Raw genomic sequence first — 21,476 nt, 5'->3', positions numbered from 1 at the left:
CTCCCACCATCACCAGACCTGCAGGAACTACTGCAACATTGCGCACAAAGCACCCGTAATCCCTGTAACTGGACAGGCTGAAGATGCTATCATTGGTGGTGGGATGGCGGGCGCTTCGGCCACGACGAATCCGAGCAGTCGGCCAGCCATGATGGGCGACAACGGACGGACTCGGGAGGCAAGCGTACCAATCACCGTGGGGGGAAGATCTTTTTGTCTGCAAAGAACCGCCCTCCAGCCAGACATTGAAGCTGTGTGTGATTGGGGAGGTGTTCGTGTGATTGGCACGCTCTAAGCGCCCAGTGCTCTATCTTTAGAAAACGATGGGCAGCCGGAGATAGTCCAAGCGGTCAATAGCCGTGGCCGGGGCGTGCCATGGGAGGATTGGCAGTAGTAATGTAATGGACTTAGTAATATACTAAAGAGTTGAATTCGGATCATCACGATCAAGCATCAACGAAGACTGATGGGAGTGCTACTACTATAGTTATGTTGATAAGCAGCGTGGGTATATCCCAGCCACAGCCAGCTTGACTAGTAGGAACCAACTCACACATATTGAGCATGGGCCAGCTGTCGATACCCGCAGGAAAGCACAGAAAAGGGAAATCCGGTCCGCATACAACTCCGAACGGCAAACTGAAAAGGGAGATGGATAGTTGAGTCACCCGACCAGCATGTCGACATCGAAATAGATGGTCACAGCAGGGAGGATGATGAACTGGACAAGACACGACTGGTGGATGGCCAGTTGCCAGTTGGAGGGACCCCGTGACATGCATTGGGCGCGAGTCTCGACCGGGTGTTCAGGCACCCAGGCCCCCACCGGGCTGCAGCCAAGGTCTCCCCCCACGTGCAGTCCAGGACCCTAGCCCTTATCGGCGGGCAGCAGATTTCCCTTTTGGGCACTCCGGAGGGATTGAACTGACGTCGACAAGGCAAAACTGAGAACTGAAAAATGGCGGTGATATCAACATCCGCTGCTGACTTATGGCTCGTTGCCCTTTTGGCCGTGATGGAGTCTCCATCCATTATTTGTTCCATCCCCCATCCTTGATATCCACTCCCGGGTGTGACCCTGTTCCCCCCCCTTTCACCGGCCCCTCGTTCGTCGGTGACCAGTCGTCAGAACAATTGTCCGTAACTATAAATCCGGTGCCCCTCCACTTCTTCTTTCCATTTATCTCCGGTGATACCGCATCGTACCGAATCCTAATAAATTCTAACTCTGCTTCCTTGGTCTCAGAACTAATTGACCTACTATCTCCCTCCCGATTCACCTCCTCTTAATCCACCCACCATGTCCCCGCCAGCTATCATTGCTCCCTCCATCCTGAGTGCCGACTTCGGCACCCTGGGCAGCGAATGCTCGACCAAGATTGCCCAAGGATCCGACTGGTTGCACGTCGACATCATGGACGGCCACTTCGTCCCCAACATGACCTTTGGTGCCCCCGTCGTGACCAAAATTCGCTCCCATGTTGCCCGTCCCACCGAACCCAACGGCAAGGGCACCTTTGACTGCCACATGATGATCCAGGAAGTGCGTCTGGCCTCTCTTCTTCCTCCTACCACTATTTATACATCCCAATGACTTCTACATACCTCAATGACCTCTATGCTAATCCCCATACAGCCCCACAAATGGGTCAAGGACTTCAAAGACGCCGGCTGTGATCTTTACTGCTTCCACTACGAAGCCGCCATTTCCTCCACCGCCGCCACCAGTCCCGCCGACAACACCACAACCACCAAGACCAGCCCCAAGGACCTGATCCGCTATATCCACGAGGAGGGCATGCAAGCTGGAATTGCCATCAAGCCCGATACCCCCGTCGACGTGCTCTGGGATATCCTGGCGAATGAGAACGAGAAGGAGCGTCCGGATGTGAGTGATCCTACATCCCCATAACCCATAACCCAGTCTTTCTTGGCCCTCAGCACATGTTTGCGGAGCATACCCCACATAAAATCAAATGTGGTGCATGGATAAGGTTTAAGCTACGGAGCAACAACATGCTAATGCTGTCTATCTTGGCGTCTTACAGATGGTCCTCGTCATGACCGTTCACCCCGGGTTCGGTGGTCAGAAGTTCATGGCCTCCGAGCTGCCCAAGGTCAAAGCTCTGCGGGAGAGATACCCCAACCTCAATATCGAGGTGGATGGTGGCTTGGGACTGGGTACTATTGATCAGGCTGCTGAGGCTGGCGCCAACGTCATCGTTGCGGGCTCGGCCGTCTTTGGCGCTCAGGATCCCGCCGACGTCATCGCTAAACTCCGCGAGACCGTCAACAAGTATCGCAAGGAGTAAACCGAAGAGATAAATTATAATAATGAAATAAATAAAACAGAAGAGGGGGAGGGGGGAAGGAAACCATAAACAAAAAGTTTCTTCGGTTCATGTGATACGATTTTCGTTGCGATCACTCGCATTTCTATTTGTTCTGTTCGTTTTCTAGCTTCTTCCTGGCGCCTTACAGAATTTTAATGTTCCCTTTTTCGGGTGTTTTCCCTGTCGACATGTGATGAGCGAAAAGGGTCAAAGAGTATTTGATCGGTTACGGGCGGACGATGCGCGTTCAGGCATATTTAGAAGGTTATGGGTTGGGTATACGGATCAGATAGAGCAGGTAAACAGCGGGATCATCAACTGTGTATGTAATGGGCAATGAGTCCAGTTCGAACATATACAAGTTTGAATGCAAATTACAAAGAAAGAAATCAACAAGCAAGCAACAGTGAAAGCTGGTATCTTTACAGGGAAGGAAGAGAAAGGGTAAGAGTCTCGCGATAACCGAAAATAGGACGCTGAGTCGTATTCGTCGTCTCGAAATGAATGCAACCGCAACCCCGGCCGTTGACTTTGGCAGCCCGCGCTTTCTGTCGACCGGGGTCCCATCCTGGGTTTCACCACCAACACCACTCTACTCTTCTTCGATCGTCTCCTCCTGATCTGTCCGCGCCGCATTATCTTCTCTCAAGGATTTGAGAAGATCCTGTTGACCCCCGGAAATAGACTTCCGCAAGTCCTGTGCAACTTTTTCCTGTTCTTCTTTGGATGTGGCGGAGATGATGGAGCCACGGTGGTGCTGAACCATTCCTAAAGCTTCAGCAGCATCAGCATGAAAATTAGCAGACGACTCTGCAGCTACCTCGGGCACGAGAGGCGGCCGCTTAGGCTTGCTAGCCTGAGCATCAGGAGCAGCCTCGTTCCCACGTACAGTATCTTCCTTGCCTGCCTGGGACTGCTCGCCAGTGGCAGGGGTCTCTTTCGGAGTCTCTTTCGGAGTCTCCTTCGGAGTCTCTTTTTGTTCTGTAACTGCCGGAGCGGGTTCCTTGGCCGGGGCAGCTTCCTTGGCCGGGGTAGCTTCCTTGACTGGGGTAGCTTCCTTGACTGGGGTAGCTTCCTTGACTGGGGTAGCTTCCTTGACTGGGGTAGGTTGAGTGCCGCTGCCCTTAGCCTTGGCAGCGGCCTCCCCGCTAGCCTGGCGCATAGCGGCCGTGATGGCAGTGTCTTTCGGGGTCTCTTTGGACGGGGGGCTCTGAATCTTGATTGTGCTTTGTTTGAGTGTAGTTGGTTCGGGAGTGGGGGTAGATGCGGCCGAGGGGGGTGCGATCGGAGTACTAGTTGCGGGAATACTGTCGATGTCTTCGACACTGTTAACCTGCATCCTCAGCTCACCATACTCATTCCATTCTTCGACTTGCTCCAAGTCCTGTTGTTTGAAGTGTTAGCTTGTAGTCCCCAGTATATGTTGTGCTTCCCTCGCTAGTAGCCACCTAGCCTCTCTGTGATGGGATAAGGGAGGAATCCGTACTCCGACAACAGTGCCAAATTTCACCAAGCCAGGAAGCTTCTTGCCCTTGGAGCGACGGCCCCAAAGCTTCCTGGCTACATCATCCGTGGCCACATCGATTGCGCGGAAGGGGAGCTTGTTGGCTTTGAGAATTGTCTCCAGGCGTGCCGTTGCGGTGACGATATGGGACGACCCCGCAGTTAGGGAGGTGTAGAGATAGAGGGTGGGATCGGACATGTTGAAATACAAAGGATGAATTATCCGGTCGTCGGGGTGTCAAATGAGAAATTAGATGGTGATGGCGAAAGAGAGTATACCGAACGGAGAGAGTGAGGGAAGTAGTAGGGCGAAAAATGAGGGGAAGAAGACAAGGATGACGATCGCTTTTGATGAGGCCCGCTTCCCCTATTGCAGCGCGACGGCGCGCCTTCCCGATTGTTCTCTCTGAAAGGGGCAGAAAAGTGAGGGAAATGCGCTTCACCGCCGAATGACGTGGCTTCCTGAGGCCCAGACTGGTCACGTGGAATGGTGGTGGTCCATGCAGCTTCGAATAGATTGGAGAGAGCGTAGTAGTAAGTACTTAGTAGAGAGTGAGGAGCTCGATGGGTGAATTGATTTGACCCGTAGGTGAGAATGATCACTAACAACAAGATTGGGCTAGGAAGGAGAAGGATGCGGCGCAAGAGGCAAGAGCCGACCCTATATACTAGTTTAATGATTACAGACTAATGTCGTGACAGCCTCTTGCAATTGTGGGGGATCTGATTCCAGGGTGGCAATCTGACGTCAGTCCATCCTTCTAATCCATACGCGATGCCCGTAACTATCTCCAAAGAATGGTCCTTTCTTCCTCAATTATGCACCGACTACACGCACGGCCATATCCCTCCACTCTTTTCTCGGTACCATCCGACCTTTTCTCCACCTTTGATCGGCTGCTTCCAAGGTATTTTCTTCGCAACTTTGCCTGCGCTATGGCAGGCCCCGAGTTATCGCTACGGAAGGAAAGTGGGTGCAATATTCAACTCGCAAGATAAGTGGCACGTCTGATGTCACGGCTCCATTGATCGTACAGGGCCCAAAAGTGAGCTATCACAGTTCCAACGGCCCATGACTTCATCGTGTAGCTGTTCGGCAGCTCTTTGGCAAATCTTCTATCGTTGTTTCTGAACTCACTTATCTCGATTTATTTCCATTGAGCGCCGACTACAGAGTTCGCCAGGATTCGTATTTGGTCCGCATTTGTTGCATATATTCATTGGCTCCGACTGTGATGCAATTGTAGAAGAAGCCAACGATCATCTGATACTCCTCAACGCCTGTTTGATATGGTGGTATGATGTTGCGCAATGACCACATAGCTACGCCGTTGAGGAAGGCTTCGAGAATGGCTGCAGAACACTATACTACAGGGATTGGAGCTACTTTGTATAAAGTACATGTAGAAGGTGGCGAGGTGGGACTAGTTGGACGTCAAATTGCTACTAAAGTACGCCCCTGTCAGATCGACAATCCCACAAAACTTGATGTTTGTCGCACACCATAATAAATCGGCCCTTTCACAGCCTTTGATACGGTTCGGTCAGATCGTCTCGTTTATCATCACTTACAGCCGGTGTCTCCCCGGACTTGCCTCGTCATCAGCTTTCGGGCGAGCCTTCTAGGTACCCACCCTTTACGAGTAGCACAGCTCCTGTAGTCGTGCAGAGGGCCGCTTCATGTACCGTGAAGTACTTCGTCAGTCCAAGTGGCAATGGACAAAGACCCGATATCATGTATATCTCGGGCCGTCGAAATGGTGACAAGAACGGTTCTATATCATATTTGTGTTATAATGGCACCAATCTCCCCAAACTGCTGCAGTCAACGTCTTCAAATTGGACATGTCCTTGAGATGATGAAATCGAGGACCCCGGATCAATCGTGATGTTCCCGCCACGAATTATCTATTGAATAAGGGGACCACAAGTATAAAGCGGATTATCGTTTCCATGAACTAAGGTGTCACGGATTCGGTATCGAAGGGGAGGAGCTTTCTGTCATGAAAGAACTCTCCATTTGCCCCTTTGAAAACTTATTCGAACGGGCAAAAGGCGGGGTTTCGCGATGATCGTTATGGGATGATGACAGGGCAAGGTCTTATCGAAATGCAAGAGACTTATGAACCCATGCAACAGCAATAGTCAGCTCTTCAAGATGCTTTCCTTAAGAACCCGGTATGTCTGGGCAACAAGTCGCAGCGAGATCGCTTCATGAATGGTTTGCCTTCAAAATTGCCCTGCGGGAACTAATTGTAGGCCTGGTCTTTGTGTTATCAAGTGTAAGTTTTATTCAAGCAAACCTTCGAGTTTTAACAAATCAGGCTGGTCCAATTTCCCGAAGCCAGAGTTCCAGCAGCAATTGGAGTTATTTTATGGAGATGGCTCGAAGCATTATTTCTAGTACTTACTACAGTCAGAGCTGCCTGACGGAGCGGCCTGGTGATGACTACTCCAACGGTCCTATCCGACGTACCTGCCAACTTTTTACTCTATCACCACAATCTGGAAAGACCACACTGTACGCTGTCACCACTCCATCATCCGTGGTGACCCCTCTAAGGATGAGATCCTTAGTCACGATACACAATACTGCAATAGTGTATCTTTTCCTACCGAAGAGGCCGTGGCAATTCGGATCGATACTGGCTTGGATGAGATGCAAAGATAATGTGGCGCAGGAGATGGCGAGATCGACGCGGTGGCAGGAATGCTCCATCAAAACTGCGTTGTAAAAGAGACACTTTCGCGAAGACAAGCGAGAATAGCCGGTGGCTGCTCCATAGTCGCTTAAGTCAAAAGGCCGGTACCACTTTTTCAGACTCTTGCAGCCCGTACGTGGTTGAGACTTACTCGGCGTACGTTATACCCATCTTACTAGCTACATCGATCTGCAAGGACCTATCTGACAACGAGCGCTGACAAGTCCAGCCTAGAGATGCGCCATTTGGCGTTGAAACGGTGCATCGCCACAGCCACTTGGACAAAACAAGGCCCAGCGGTTAATCCTTCAGACAATGCAAGGCTTAGCAACGAAGCAGCAAAGCAACGATTGAGGAAGTCAGGCTATCCACAAATCTTCGACTTGTTCAGCCGCGTCATCAGGATCTCTCATTGTCAGATCCAATCACAGACACAGATGCTACGCAGAGCATTAGAATTTCGTTGCCTCTGGCGGTCATAGCACCCATTCACACAAGGATAACGAGCTAAAACTCGGCCCAGCGGTTGGCTAAACGCCGTTCCAGACTCGGCTTTGAAGGACGCCCAGGCCTGCCTGTGGCGAGCTGTCCGAAACTTCGTGAATCGCACGTATAGGAACTGCTTTTCAACTGCCAATACATGGACGAATCAGCCCAGGCAAGGATATCTGGTGTTCGTATCAGCATGGACCAACCGGCTAGATCGATGGTGAATATACAAGGCGTTCAGATGCCCTGGCTAACCGAGTCTACGCAGTCCCAGCCAGTTGGTGGGCTTCATGAGATCTCACACACCGAGGGTAGATCTCGCCTCTTCTGTCCCGTTTTCCAAGCCATCATCGTTGCCCGAATCTCAAGTCTCAGCCCATAGCCTGACTCGGTCACATCTGAACACGGATCGAGTAAGGCAGAAAATTGACTAATAAGACTGGTTGGGCATAGGCGGCAGCCGTTTTCCGAATATCCCAGCGATGATGTTGTCATAGTGGTTTCAAGTAAGATGATAAGTTTAGCCTTTTGGCGGAAATGAGGTGGGCGTTGGTGACCTAAGTAACTAAGTGCAGTGACCTGAATCCTTTTTGGCCTTCGGCGTTTCTATGGGATGGGCGGGTGGCCCAACAGCTCCGGCCTCAAATCTTAAATGATTCGCTGTCAGTTGCAGTTTGCAGATAGCGCCAACCGGGCGTCCCATGGAACCTTCCAAAGTTCGGTAACTGTCCCACGTCTACGTAGTTAGTAGATACTTTTCCCCTTTCGACCCGAAAATTTAAAATGGGAGAAACAAAACAAACAACAATCGCCAATTAACTAATTACTATTTCCAGGGATCCAGAATATCAGATTTGGAAGGTTAGTAGTTCAGTAGTTTGGTGTGGCAACTGCCCAAGTCAGGCATTCGCTAAGAGAAAGAGGGGGAATCCATCCTTCTCTCATCTCATCTCAACCCAAAACCTTTCTTCCCTGCTTTTTCCACCATCAACCGGCAGCACACTGTATGCGCATCCTGCATGGAATCACAGATGGTACGAACTAGTGGACCACCTTGAAAGCCTTTTCCAGCCTATCATCCCACCCCCTTCAGGGAAATTGGACGATCACAGAACGTCTAGCGGACCCGCCGATCCCCTTGCCCATCGAATAGGGGTGCTTTGCTACCACCGACCATGACGCACACGGAATAGCGTCACGCATCTATTTTTGTCCCATGTCATTTTCTCTTCTTTTCCCCTCCCTTTCCATCACCATCACCATCTCTTCTCCAGACAACTGCCCGGCTGATCGGGCAAGGTACACGAAAGAAAAAAAGTACGTACCTGCGTACGAGCATAATCTAAGAAGCAGGCAGGCAGGCATCGATGAAAATTGACGCCCAGCTGGCTTCACTACTTACACCCTACGACAATCTAAAGCGTATGCCTAAGACTTATCACAATGCATTGGTGTGAAAAACAAGTTGTGAGCGCAGCGAAAAAAAAGCCAGCTAGTTTAGTTAGTTCCATCAACTTGTCATTTGATGCCAGCCAGCCAGGAGGACCGTATGATCTCCATCCCTATTACTCTCCATGTACTTTACGGTTGTACTAGAGTTGCTTTCTATTCATTGTCCTCAATGATATGCATTCTCTCTTTCCGGTAGCCGAGTCATTTCCGCTGCTCCGTGCTCTAGCAAGACGCCGCCGTGCTTTTTTGTAAAATTGTCGCACTATTGCATTTTTTTTTACCTGCTTCCAGTGTGGCTATTAATGGTTTGTTGTCATCCGTTGTCCCGGTCTTAGTTCTATATCTGGTAGTTAGGTAGGTAGGTACTTAGTTATCTTCCTCCACTTCGTGAAAGACGGGCCAGGAATAGCATTCCTTTTTGGGTCGTAAACGGGATTAGTAGATACTGAATGGAGTTTTCGCTTGATTAGTACAAAGCTAACAGCTCACCGGATGATTAGGATGTCACTCAGAGCTAGCAAGCAAGACTGATGTTCGTTATGGAGGTGTTATCACGTGGTGTCATGTCGGGATGATGGTGAGATTCTTAGTAGTAGTAGTTGTAAGGTCTGTAAGCGGGGATGCTTGGTACTCATGACTTTTGTGGTATCAGTTCGATTAGTAGTAGTTTACTACTACTCTGATCATGATGCTACCACTGGTGTCCGCTTGCTTTGTGGTGTGGGTGATTGAATATGATCATGATGTACTACTGGTAGAATATATTTTAGGAGTCCTAACCACTGCGATAGTATCTTTGCAGTTAGTGTTACTGGTACTACTAGATCCTATCAGTGGTAAGCACTACTGTGTTGAATATATATACGATCTAAAGCGAGAGAAACTCGTTGTAAATTGAACAATGTGCTATCGCACCAGGTTTGGCTGCTGGAAACGAATATTATCTTGCAAAGTAGCGGAGTTGGTGAAGGATGTAACCTGTGTTAGAGTGATCGGACGATTAGGAAAATGGTGGGGATAGGTAAACTGAAGCGGGATGAAGCCAAGAGGGGCAGAATGGCAATGACGCAGTTGCGCAAAACTCTTCGCCGACATGGCTCGACGCTGGTTAATCTCTTGAAGAGATACAGCGATTCCAATACTTTATCGAATTTCTCCCTCACTTATCGTGGGGTTCGCTGTAGGTTATTCACTACGGATTGCCTCGGTGTCTGGACGCACTCGAGAGGCACCAACTCTCCAGACCGACAGAACAGAAGTTCCCCGGGACATGAAAAGATGGCAACGAAGAAGCCAAGTTTGCCACCGGATTTACTCCGTAGAGATGATAATAATTTCCTTAGTCGCTTCCCCTCAATACAGTGTCTAAATTGAGGACGGAGTGGTGAATGCGTGGGAAGAGTGCATGACTCACGCGTTCAACTCAATACCCCGCTGTTGCTCATACCGCAACGGTGTACTCCGTTCTGCCGACCAGAGAGGGCCGGAAATTCGACTGTCTTCGAGAATCGGCAAGAGGGGGATTTCCTAGAATATTCCTCCACCCGCGCAGATTGAGCCGGAGACAACGGTGGAGTAGCAACTCTGCACACGAGTATCCCACGTAGTCCCTGAGTTCCCTGGCTATGTTTTCTTCATTCTCGAAAAGACACTATGAGCGCCGTCGGTGATTGGCGCGAGCCATGTTCAGACACGATAGCCGGTTCCAGGAACGGCGCTTTACCCGTTTGGGGACACACTATGGGCTTCTACGGTGCAGTAGTCGGTCCATAGTGGTCACTTCCACCCCGTAGTATCGTCATCGCTTTTTAGGCCTCAAAAAGCGGTGACTCTGCAGTGGGCTCGCGGTGGGTGCTGAAAGTCTGAAACAACGGTGGAGGAGCGGTTGACCGCCAAAAGCGCTTGCCTTCGGTGAGAGCATGAGGGGAGCGCGTTCCTAAGCCTAAGCCATCATGATCTGGTTAGCTTTATCATCGTGTTGGCAGGGTGGAGGTGAAACGCCAGCACATAGACCACTCCATCCGCAGCAACCCTTAGTCACTTACAGCGTTCCTCGACTAACTAATTGAGTAAGTAGTAGAATGGGCTAGTCGATCCCATGGACCAACTGTTCTTCCTATCCCACCGTGGGTGACGATTAGCAGGCAAGCTGTTCTCGTTCTCAGCAGCAACTTGTTAGTGGTCTAGTCCTCATTGAGAAAGAGTCACGTGTAGCACGTGATTACCAGCCGTCCTTCCTGCGTATTGGGCGGCATCTTCATCCGCCCCACACACTCCCCTTCCCCAAATGATCGGTCCATCGTCGATAGTCTTGAGATCGTCCGGTCACGGCGCCAGAGGAAGATCCGGGAAATATTCTAGCAGCTGGATTTACGAAAGATTTTCGTCACCTCTCCGGTACGGCGCTCCATAGCCACCATACCCCTAGGAACCACAGTGGTCAGACTGTCAGCAGTCCGTGTCAATTAGTTACCTGATCGAGCTCGTGTCATTCTTGGACGGCCATGTGCAGACAACGCCGGCCAAACCCTGGGTGTCTTCCGCGTGGTACCGCGGGTTGGGCCCGGGGGCTGTACCCAGGTTACTGCCGCTTGCCTAAAGGTGCTATATACCATAACCACGGGCTTCTTCTTTCGCACAGCCTAAGGGCACGAAGAATGGGATGCCTGGGGTCGACAACAAATCCTGTTGATACCCAATTGCCCCTGTAGTTTGCCCATCTAGACTCCAAAGTGTCGTGTCCAGACACAACATAGAGGAGGTTTGTGCTCAACTGTTCAGGAGATCTTACTTCTCTCAGTTATTCTGCTGCCGCGCCTGATACGACAACAAGCGACCGCGATAAGGGACAACTTGACTTCCGGCTGGCTCGTCATCTGCAAGCGCATCGCCAACTGACAGAGGAGTAAGACCAACTAGAGTTGGCCGTGACGAGCATTGTGGTAGTGTAGGAGCATGTACGGAGTATGGGGACGAGAAAAGCCCGAACGGGTGTAGCCTGACATCGACGTGGCAGCCGTAGAGTCGAGGGGGGAAAGGTGGTTGACTTCCCGGGTGCTTTGTACGGAGCAGACGGGCGCAGGTGGCCTGCCACTGACCACCAACCGGACCGTTAGTACATTGCTCCGACGCAGTAAGCCACTGCTGGTGGGAGGAGGATTACTACACTCAGGTACCTCAACTTGGAGTCACTGTTTCTACCTTAGCCTCAGTAGGTACCTGAGGCCGGCGGAGCCACTGCTGGGAAACAGGCCCATGATTCTTTCAAGCCCATGTACCGCCGTAGGCGCTGCAGCAGACGGGGTACAGCGTATCAAGTCCAGCGGAAATGGGCTGGTGCAGCCAGTCCCCATAATAAGCAGGCTAACACAGGACTCCATAGGGGAGTTGGTTGTAGTAGTCTCTCGCCCGTAGTAGTAGTAGTGACAATAATAATCCCGTGCACATAACCCATCATAACCACTCGGATGACTGATCATGGCCCTCCAGCGCAGCAGGTGCTTTTGGTGGTCCGGGTCGATGACGATGGAATCCGTTTCGCTGCCTCACTTTGGGGCACACACCGTGTTTGTCCGTCCACTGCGACTCGTCCGATCGATGTGTCTAACCCGTTGCAAGCAGGTCCATTCGGGCCTCTGTTGAACAGTCAGCGTGTCACCCTTCCCTTGACCTTTCCTGGTAGGTCTAGTCCTGACTTGGTGGTGGTGTGTCTTTTTTTCCCTGACTGAGGACCGTCATAGGTAGAGGCGGGACTGATGATTTCTGGTCTGCTGGACGTGGGTTGGTCGTCGTGCTCTCCTCCTTTTCCTCCTTCCTACCTTACAGTGCTTAGTGTGCTTTTCGTTTCTCTCTCTCTCTTTTTATTTTATTTTTTTTTCCCGGCTTTCCCTTTCTTCCATCCCCCCAGAAAAATAATAACTAATCCAGACGGACACTGGTTAGTACTGACTTGAGTGGTCTCTTCTCTTTTTGGCACTAGCGCTCTGATCACCATCTTCGGCCCAGACGGTGAATCGATTTCCCCCTCCTCCCTCCTTCTCTTTCCCCAAAAATTACAACAATAATAATTATTTTCTTTTTTTCCTTTTTCGCTTTTGATTTTTTTGATTTCTTACCTCTTTTACTTTTCATTTTGGCTAGCTCACACCCTTTCCCCCCTCTTCTTCATCCTTATACTTATTCCATATTGGGAAATAGTAAAAAAGAAATGAGGGACAAAAGAAAATACGGAAAAAGAATAAAAAGCATAGAAAAAAAATCAACATAAAAAAAGTCAAAATGGGAGATCAAAATGGGGAAAAACAAGATCATCAAATGAGAACTAAAGGAATAAGTAATGCCAAATCGAGAAAGAAAAATAATAATACATCCATTCTACTTTCTACCTAACTTTCTCTCTCCCCCCCAAAAAAGTTGCGACAGATCCTGGCCATCCCAAGAGGGTCTGGACTCATCTGGGAGGCTTCCAATCCCTCCCTCCATCTTCCCATCCCCGCCCAGTTTCAACCTCTCGCGATGGGCGATGAACTCCCTAAACTAGCCTGCAACTACTGCTTCTCCTTCTGACGGATCTTTTGTTCGCTCACGCTCGTTCCATCCATTCGTACCTTACCCATCTTCCCCTTCTCTGCCTTCCCTCCCCTCCTCCCTCTGGCTTCTCTGCTTTGCTCCTAGTCCATTCTCACCTTAGTTTCATCCTCGACCCTCTCCGGACCATTCGACCAACCCGGATGTGGGGATGGTGGATGCTCCATTTAATTGATAACCTCTTCCCACCTCATCTGCCTCCTCGTTCTTTATCGTTATCGTCATCTTCCTTGTTAACATCCATCTGGCACTTCCCCATTGTTCTCTTACTCCACCGCGCCTTCATATATCTCCTCCCCCCATCTCTCTCTCTTACTCTCTCATTCCTCCCTCTTCTTCATCTCATTCAACAATTTTCCCTTCCCCATACTATCTTACCTCACACGACCCCCGTGTATCTTATCTGTACCGGCCTTGCTTTCTTCTGCCGTGTACTCCTCTTTACACTTCACTGCCTGCCCCATTTATCTTAGTATCGGGCCTATTCTCTACTACACTCCATTTCTATACTCCAGTCAGTCTTCCTATCTCGTTGCTCGGGCGGACAAGCCACCAAGAGTTTCTCTACCCAATATATACTGACCGCGCTAGCTCCAGAGATCCTCCTAAACCCCCGAAGTCACTTGATACTGATAGCAGCACCCCCTCCTCGCTCATCCTACGTGAGAAGAGGCAGCACTCAGCGAGGACTTCTTCACCCATTATGGCGGGCACCATGGCCGACGACGAACTCTTCACAAGGGCCATCTCTGGGTATCGGGACGCTTTCTTGGATCGACACTCCCATCTTCCGGAATCAGAGCGAAACGAACTTTGGAGTCAGCGGTTAAGTCAGTTCATGACCACCACGGCCTCTTCTTCCATATCCTCTGTCGCCTCATCCAGTTACCGCCCGGTTCCCGGTTCTGGTCTTCCTGAAGATGGCGGTGCGGCTCTCGAGAAATCTGGGAAACGGTTACGACAGGATACCCCCCGGACCCTACCTGGTTCTGGTCTTCCTCCACCGAAACGACGAGTCACCGTATGTGATCTATCTTGGTCTTCTGCTCCCGCCTCTCCTGCATACCTGCGTTTCTACCCATCCTGTCCCTCCCGCGCTATTCTATGATCTTCTTCTCTTCTGTCATCTCCCGCCAACAGTCCTTGGATTGACACTTGGCAGACTCCGGAACCTCCAGTGACCGTTGATTTGACGCGGGAACTGTCCCATGCGTCTTCGCCGGCGGCCCCTGAGACTACTCGACGCCTCTCAAGAACGAATTCTCGGAAAGGCAGCTCGGTCTCTTACTCTGGTCCTGGACCCTCCTCCCGGCATACGGCTATGGTCCGCTCGCAGAGTCAGCAGATACCGGTTGCTCACCGTCCGTCGCTGACCACCCCTGCAACGGGATTTCGGCACTCCTATGGGCCCCAGCGTGTGCAGCGCCGCCTTGACCATGTCAACGAATACACGCCCTCCGAATACGCCAAACAGTACTTGGATGATTTCCAGGGTCATGGACACGTCTCGGCACTTTCTATGGCGCTTTCTGCGGATGCGACGATGTCTGGACTTCGACAAGAACCCCAGCTGAATCAGGGCCAGCCTGACTTGATGACGACGAACTTTGCTGCCATGTCCAACCCTACCATGGTCGAGCAGCCGGTCCAGCCGGCTGCCGTGGAAATGAGCAGGAGTACCACTACGGACTCGCTCTGCGGAGGTTTGGGAATGATGAGATTCGATTCTTCGGGGCCGAATCTGGACTCCAATTTCTCATTTTCCGTCCCCTCTGAATTCGTCACCTCCACTTCCCCCATGAACGTCCCCTTCCCTGCTTCCTTCTCATCTATGCACCGACACCCAAACCCCGAAGTCCCCCTCACATTCACTGAGCCTTCTGGCTCGATGTCGTTTTCTTGCTCCGCTCCATCCTCCACATCCTTCCATCCACCCATTCCTACCCTTTCTCCATCTACTGCGACGGAGATGAGGCCTTCCATGTCTGTCGAGAGTGACAGCTCGTCTCTCTCCCAGCCATCTAGGGCGGCTCGCAGGACCCAAGAACAAATTGTTCAGGGTACTCGACCCATTGCTCCTAAAGCCGAGCCACACAGCAGCTCACCCCCCAAGGTGGCCGAGCAGCATAAGATGATTCGCATCTCATCATCGGATGGTACTGCCAAAGAAGTTGCAGCCATTCCCAAGGCCTCGATCCAACGGCCCCCACGTCCGAAGACGTATTGTAACATGTGCAACGACCAGCCGGATGGCTTTCACGGAGAGCACGAGCTGCGTCGACACATTGAGCGGGTCCATGCTGTTGTTCGCAAGGTTTGGGTTTGCGTTGACATTTCTCCTGGCAAGACATTCCTGGCCAACTGCAAGGCTTGTCGGAATGGGAAAAGATACGGTGCTAACTACAACGCCGCCGCTCATCTTCGTCGCACCCACTTCAACCCGTGCCAAAGAGGCCGTGGTGGTCGTGGCAAAGACAGCGAGAAGCGCGGCGGCAAGGGCGGTGGAAACCACCCGCCCATGGATGTCCTGAAGCACTGGATGGTGCAGAAAGAGGAGATAGTCCTCGAAAATGCCCAGAACTATATTGACCAGGATGCACTAGGCGATGACATGGTGGCTGCTCCGCCTGCGGCCTCCGAGGATGTTACGTTCTCTGGATTGCCGCAGGCGTCGGTCGAAGACATCTCTTCCCAGGGTATGGACTCGAATTTAGTGAACGGATTTGAGTCCTTCACAGCGATGCCGACGATGGTCATGGACCCGTCGATGGATGCTGCTCCCTGTTACTTCGATTCTCAAACGTTACCGCCTGAGATCGATTCGTATGTGTGATTGTATAAACCCCAGCCCAGCGGCTGATCGCTTTCTCGTTTACCTTCCTGAGGGCTTGAGACTAGATCCTTGGTTACTCATGGGTTTCATGTTGATACTATACATCTTGAACCTTGCTTTTTATTGGAGCTGTTTCCATATTCTTCACATTGTGCACTTTTCGCCTACATTTGGTGTGATAAATTTTCACTGGCTTTTCTTTACTTCTTTTTTCTCTTTTCTTTCTTCCCCTTTTCCGTTCTTAATCTTTCCTCTTCTAATTCTCCTCCTACATTTCTTCTCTATCTCGTTTCCTTCTTCTTTCTTCTTTTTCTTTCAGTGATTCTTCTTCTTCTATCTTCTCTTCTCTTCATTCTTCGGACTCCAGAGGGCCGACAAAGTCGACCTGGTGATGCCCTGGATGGGCGCTACGACATAATGTGTGATGATGAGCAGTCATTCAGCCAGTCTCAGATTCGTGAATATATTGATTTGGTGCACGTCGTGCATGAAAGCCACAGTCCTCCCGAGCACAAGCCTCGGGACTAGGGTATGATGGGGAAGACCACTGCCGACTTTGCAGTTCCTCTTTTTTTTTGGTAACTGCAGCCTACTATTGCTAAAGGATACTAAGATGCCCAGGGACTTTGCTTGGTGATGCCACGGTGCGGGTGGCCGTAAGGTAGGCGGTGCTGGTAGGCGGTGACGCCGGGGCGTGGCTTTGTGCCGGCACGCACCTGACTGCCACGATGGTGGGCGCAGTGATTGGGCGCAATTTAGGGGTCTCATGAGCGCCGGGGCATGCAGTGGAACTCAGGGCAGCCCTCCTGCCAATGATGGCGGCGATCCTTTGGCCAGCCCAGGACGGTTGGCTGACAACTAACCTTTCATTCCCTGAGCCATCGCTCACGGGCGATGACGGTGGGGCGTAACTCCAAGCACCAGGGCGGTGATTGGTAGGCATGCAGTGCTCGCCCCGACCGCTGAAGGGGGCGCCCGACAGTTGTTCCAGGACAAATTCCCCAAATAAATCATAGCAGGAACTGTCGTGGCTGGTGCCTGGCGGTAACTGGGTCCTGTAGGGCTGCGCTAATGTGGCTGAGTCCGGGCGGTGCTGCGTACGAGACTTGTATGTACGTATTGTAATCATGGGCTGACGGTCCCTTTCGGTCGGGTAGGGAGAGAGCGGGCTCTCTCTCTTTCTCTTTCTCTTTCTCTTTCTCTTTTTGCCCTTTGAGATTACGACAGATGATCACTTAGTTCTAGAGTAGTACTTGTTTCGGATTCAATATTAATAATTTACCATCTTCTCTAACTCACTCATCTGTTGGCTTTTCCTGTTTCAGGCTGGGTAGACATGAGCGGCTAGGATTTTCTGGCGTCCTTCTAGTTGGGGGTGGGGGCGTAAACAGGATTGCACTACTGGTCACTATTGGCTCGTGGGACTCGGATTCCTGTAAGGTATGTTACGAAGGAAAGAGCAGGGAGTTGAATAACTAGAGCGTAATTTTCTTATTAAGTGTCTCTCTGCTGGCTCGGTCTTCTGTGTCTGTCTGTCTGTCTGACTGACTGTCTGACTGTCTTTCTTCTTTCTCATCCACCAACCAAAACCTTAAAGGTTGAACGGCGGCTCAGCGATCTTCTCCTCTTTCTCCGCCTCCTTTCGCCTTTCCAACCCCTAGCGATCGTTCCTTTTCCTGCTCTTCTTCTTCTTCTTCCTTCCCCCCCCCTTTCTTGCTTTCCGCTTTCCATCGACTCCGTTTAGAACTCGGCGTTTGTCTTAGGTATGCTTATCTCCCTTTTATTGGTCCACGCAAGGCTGGGCTTACCTTCCTCCGTCCACTCACTCTCCCTCTTCCTCTTTCTTCCATCGCTACCGTCCACTGCCAAGTTCACCACGCTGACCCAGTGCTACTTTTATTCCTACACACAGACTCTTTCCCTTCATCATGAGCGCTCCCGGATACTACAACGGCCCTCCTCCCCCGCCCCAGGCGTAAGTCTTCCGCCACTCCATTGCGCCCGATCTCCTGTGGTTTTTGCACCGGGCATTCGGATTCCAAGCGACCGCGGTGTGTTGGCTCAGGAACCCGTTCGGAGGCTGGCTTGTCACCAAGCTCCTCGACGCCGATGTTTTTTCCTGCGTTTGCCAGCGGTCGCAGAGTCTCTCGTCAAACCATACCCCGGATTTGCGCATTGTTCTGACCCGGTCTCCGCACAGGTACCCTCCCCAGGGCTATCCGCCTCCGCAGGGTGGCTATCCTCCCCAGGGATACCCCCAGCAGCCCTACCCTCAGGTATGTTGATGCCAGTGTTATGTGCAGTCATGCGATCAACCTCTGACCGGACAGCAGATGCAATACCAGCAACAGCCTCCTCCCCAGCAGAAGGACCGCGGATGTCTCGGTGCCTGGTAGGCCTCACACCCTTGCTAGATTTTGTCGCGCCGCACCTTGCTAATCGTACTGTTTTACCTCTAGCCTGGCCACGCTCTGCTGCTGCTTCCTGTGTGAGGAGTCCTGCGAATGCTGCTTCGAGTGCATCGAGTGCTGTGAAATGTGTTAAGCTGTGATCGATTACGGGTGCTACCTCGAATGTAGCGAGGGCTGCGCGCGACCAACCGAGCTCTCACGATCGATATACGACCTCGACGATACGATAAATTCCCCTTTCATCGCGTGCTACACTAGACCGGTCGAGTCCAGGGGCGCCGGGAAGCGCTGCTGTGACAGCTGCAGTTGCTACGCGGTTTTTGTCTATTTTCTTGTTAATCTACCCATCGCGTTACTGTTACCTTCCTTCGTCGTGGCCCCCCATGGGAATTTTCTTCTTATCTATTTTCCTTTCTGTTCAATATGGTGATCCCGGAATATGTGTTTAGGACCCGGGGTGGTGCTTGGAACGGGGAGGGAGGTGAATCATCCTCTTTGCTTCATGGCGCTTCTTTAATTGATGACTTGTGAAATTTTTTCTCTGCTGCATCGGCTGCCCCAGTAAATGTCATCATCTGTGATATGTTCATCATCTGAGTATGGTACTCCACAATGTGATACACAGAGTAGACTAGATCTGAAGCAATTTTCCATTGAAGATCCTGAACATCTTGGCAAGAATCTGCGAGGAGGGACCTGCGACTCTAGTTTCCTTTCCGTCTGAGCTTGAATCCAAAGCCAAGCCCACCGCCAGGAAGCCCAACCACTAACGGTCTCTCCGATTGGTGGTACCGTTCAATCTCGCTGAGCGGGTTTCGCCTAGGCAGCCTTATAACTAATGCGCTGTCCCGATGCTTCTGGAGGAGCTGAGTGGCTGCCTAATCCACCCTGCAGGAGTAGTAGATCATTCTTTGGTCGATAGTTGAACGTCAGTAGATCGGACTTTCGCACTTGACGTAATTTTCATATCTAAGATGCTGCGCCATGTGTAGTAAGTACCATTTTGGATATATATACAGGGCTGTGAGTGTGGCTGTAGAGTGCATGAGGGTTGAGTATGTAAAGAAATGAAGCACGGCAGTACTAATTCACTCGTCGTCAGGACATGAACCGTCACTTTTACTACTACTAGTACAGTGATAGAAGCCTACGTTTATATATATTTTTCTACTCTACCAATCCCAAGTAGTACTAGTATAAAACTCAAATTATTATCTCTATTATAAAGCCTCCATGTGTACTACAGAGGGTAGTAGCAACAACGTGTTTTTCATTTTGGGTTGCAGGTACTCCTTGGTTTAGATGAAGTCAAAGTAGATGTATTTTGTCTATGTTCGTGAGACCAGGTTAATTGATACTTGATCGACTCATTATTTGGTTGTGGGTGGCGGGATCATATTGGTCTGGCAGTGTGGATGCAATTTGTGCAATAAGATGGTTGGAGCAAATGGGGTAAGATCGTAGTGTTCTAGGGAGGGTATGTTTCTATATCATGTCCTTCTTTAATGGTAGAAAAGATGCAAGTTAGGGAAGAGATCTGCTGCACGAGCAATCCAAGGGCTTGGTCTTCAGCTACAGTTGAGGATATACTAGAGATCCTGTAGACTACATCCAATGTCTGTTCTGTTTCTTTAGGTATTGTTTAGCACTTTGTCAATATTGGCCATGCAGAAGTGATATTTTACCCTCACTCTTATCCCACAGTTCAAGGGAAGATATCATTCGCCTCTCCATAGACCTCATAATGTCATACACATACGTCTCCGCTAATATCCAATCAAAGTATCATATATATATCTGGCACTTCGCACTCTTTGTACACTTTTTGCGTGCAATCTTGCTCTTCTATTAATTATGGCCGGCCTTTTATTATTTACAGTTATTCTACTGCTTTCAGTTACTTCTCTTACTCTCATTTATTTTTTTCTCTTATATACTACTTCCTCACCTGCTGCTTATCTTTTTTTTTATTATTTTATTAATTTTATCATAAATAACTTACTGCTTTATTTTATCTTACTGCTGTCTACTGTTAGTATAATCTCTTGATTCTATATCTTATTATATTTTATTAATTAATTAATTAACTTTAATTTATATTATTTTATATTTTTACTTTCTGCTTTCATTTGTATATATTTTATATAATATTATTACTACTTGAACACTGTTGCTTATATTATTAATAATAATAATATTATTATTATAATATATTTATACTGTCTATATATTATTTAATTTTACTAACTTATTCTTTTTTATTATTATTTTTTTTATTTATATTTCTTTACCCGGTGCTCCTCCACTACTACCTGAACACTGTTGCTTATATTATTATTAATAATAATATTATTATTATAATATATTTATACTGTCTATATATTATTTAATTTTACTAACTTATTCTTTTTTATTATTATTTTTTTTTTTTATATTCTTTACCCGGTGCTCCTCCACTACTACCTGAACACTGTTGCTTATATTATTATTAATAATAATATTATTATTATAATATATTTATACTGTCTATATATTATTTAATTTTACTAACTTATTCTTTTTTATTATTATTTATTTTTATTTATATTTCTTTACCCGGTGCTCCTCCACTACTAGATATAATTATATTTATATACTAATCTAATAGTATTTTTTAATAAACTGCTTCTGATACTTTTTTCTTTTATTAGACGGTCTGGATTTTCTATTATATACTTTAATTATAAGAATTTTTATATAAGATATAATTTAATCAGCTCTATATTAATAACTGATATTTTTTATTATATATAGTTTACTTATCTCAGTACATAGACTGTATTGCTTTAAACAGTAGTTATACTTTTTCTATTAATATATATTTTTAAAATAATAATTTAGAAATATTTTATTAAAATGATTAATCTTTCTTTTCTATAAATTAAAATATTAAATATAGATTTAATATATTATATTTTTAATTTTATATTCTTTACTGGGTGTAAATTAATTGCAGTTAAATATTATTAAAAATATTAATATTAATATATCTGACTCTGCTTTTAATATTTACCGTAGCTGTATTTTTTATATTATATTTTATTAATTTAGATTTTATTTAATTTTAATTATACTTTTTTTTTATAATTAATATTATTTATTATTATATCTTACTTTTATTTCTATT

At 48.6% G+C, this 21,476-nt stretch overlaps 8 protein-coding genes across 8 annotated transcripts; 4 read left to right on the top strand and 4 right to left on the bottom strand.

Annotated features, from left to right (window-relative positions):
- Positions 1-1,172: 1,172 nt before the first annotated feature.
- On the top strand, positions 1,173-2,619 carry BDQ94DRAFT_118389 (ribulose-phosphate 3-epimerase RPE1). The gene is made up of 3 exons (XM_026763715.1): positions 1,173-1,543; positions 1,637-1,888; positions 2,049-2,619. Exons 1-3 carry the CDS (start codon positions 1,301-1,303, stop codon positions 2,310-2,312), a joined length of 759 nt encoding a protein of 252 aa, XP_026620267.1. The 5' UTR covers positions 1,173-1,300; the 3' UTR covers positions 2,313-2,619.
- A 306-nt stretch (positions 2,620-2,925) lies between these two features.
- Positions 2,926-4,035, bottom strand: BDQ94DRAFT_175769 (uncharacterized protein; the record flags this gene model as incomplete). The annotated part of the gene is made up of 2 exons (XM_026772558.1): positions 2,926-3,717; positions 3,820-4,035. 2 exons carry the CDS (start codon positions 4,033-4,035, stop codon positions 2,926-2,928), a joined length of 1,008 nt encoding a protein of 335 aa, XP_026620266.1.
- Positions 4,036-5,185: 1,150 nt separating this feature from the next.
- BDQ94DRAFT_163768 (uncharacterized protein) lies at positions 5,186-7,409 on the top strand (the record flags this gene model as incomplete). Its single annotated transcript, XM_026769816.1, has 9 exons — positions 5,186-5,287; positions 5,443-5,608; positions 5,707-5,721; positions 5,757-5,896; positions 5,929-6,014; positions 6,253-6,567; positions 6,735-6,923; positions 7,021-7,063; positions 7,155-7,409. The coding sequence occupies 9 exons, from the start codon at positions 5,186-5,188 to the stop codon at positions 7,407-7,409; spliced, it is 1,311 nt and encodes a 436-aa protein (XP_026620265.1).
- A 1,204-nt stretch (positions 7,410-8,613) lies between these two features.
- BDQ94DRAFT_154221 (uncharacterized protein) lies at positions 8,614-9,853 on the top strand (the record flags this gene model as incomplete). Its single annotated transcript, XM_026768272.1, has 1 exon — positions 8,614-9,853. A coding segment is annotated over exon 1 (208 nt), but the record flags the coding sequence as incomplete, so codon positions are not given.
- Positions 9,854-11,275: 1,422 nt separating this feature from the next.
- On the bottom strand, positions 11,276-13,291 carry BDQ94DRAFT_163767 (uncharacterized protein; the record flags this gene model as incomplete). Its single annotated transcript, XM_026769815.1, has 4 exons — positions 11,276-11,623; positions 11,718-11,768; positions 12,060-12,112; positions 13,183-13,291. 4 exons carry the CDS (start codon positions 13,289-13,291, stop codon positions 11,276-11,278), a joined length of 561 nt encoding a protein of 186 aa, XP_026620263.1.
- Positions 13,292-13,769: 478 nt separating this feature from the next.
- On the top strand, positions 13,770-15,899 carry BDQ94DRAFT_163766 (uncharacterized protein; the record flags this gene model as incomplete). The annotated part of the gene is made up of 2 exons (XM_026769814.1): positions 13,770-14,087; positions 14,229-15,899. 2 exons carry the CDS (start codon positions 13,770-13,772, stop codon positions 15,897-15,899), a joined length of 1,989 nt encoding a protein of 662 aa, XP_026620262.1.
- A 598-nt stretch (positions 15,900-16,497) lies between these two features.
- Positions 16,498-16,842, bottom strand: BDQ94DRAFT_163765 (uncharacterized protein; the record flags this gene model as incomplete). The annotated part of the gene is made up of 1 exon (XM_026769813.1): positions 16,498-16,842. One exon carries the CDS (start codon positions 16,840-16,842, stop codon positions 16,498-16,500), a length of 345 nt encoding a protein of 114 aa, XP_026620261.1.
- A 1,145-nt stretch (positions 16,843-17,987) lies between these two features.
- Positions 17,988-18,553, bottom strand: BDQ94DRAFT_163764 (uncharacterized protein; the record flags this gene model as incomplete). Its single annotated transcript, XM_026769812.1, has 2 exons — positions 17,988-18,427; positions 18,511-18,553. 2 exons carry the CDS (start codon positions 18,551-18,553, stop codon positions 17,988-17,990), a joined length of 483 nt encoding a protein of 160 aa, XP_026620260.1.
- Positions 18,554-21,476: the final 2,923 nt, after the last annotated feature.

Source organism: Aspergillus welwitschiae (assembly GCF_003344945.1).
Source record: "Aspergillus welwitschiae strain CBS 139.54b unplaced genomic scaffold BDQ94scaffold_64, whole genome shotgun sequence".
NCBI lineage: Eukaryota > Fungi > Ascomycota > Eurotiomycetes > Eurotiales > Aspergillaceae > Aspergillus > Aspergillus welwitschiae.
This window is presented reverse-complemented; position numbering and strand designations above follow the sequence as displayed.

Bases quoted from the DNA above. Each gene is read 5' to 3' on its own strand.
- BDQ94DRAFT_118389 (XM_026763715.1), top strand. From the start codon at position 1,301: ATGTCCCCGCCAGCTATCATTGCTCCCTCCATCCTGAGTGCCGACTTC. The intron at 1,544-1,636 runs GTGCGTCTGGCC...ATCCCCATACAG, and splicing joins GCCACATGATGATCCAGGAA to CCCCACAAATGGGTCAAGGA. The intron at 1,889-2,048 runs GTGAGTGATCCT...GGCGTCTTACAG, and splicing joins ACGAGAAGGAGCGTCCGGAT to ATGGTCCTCGTCATGACCGT.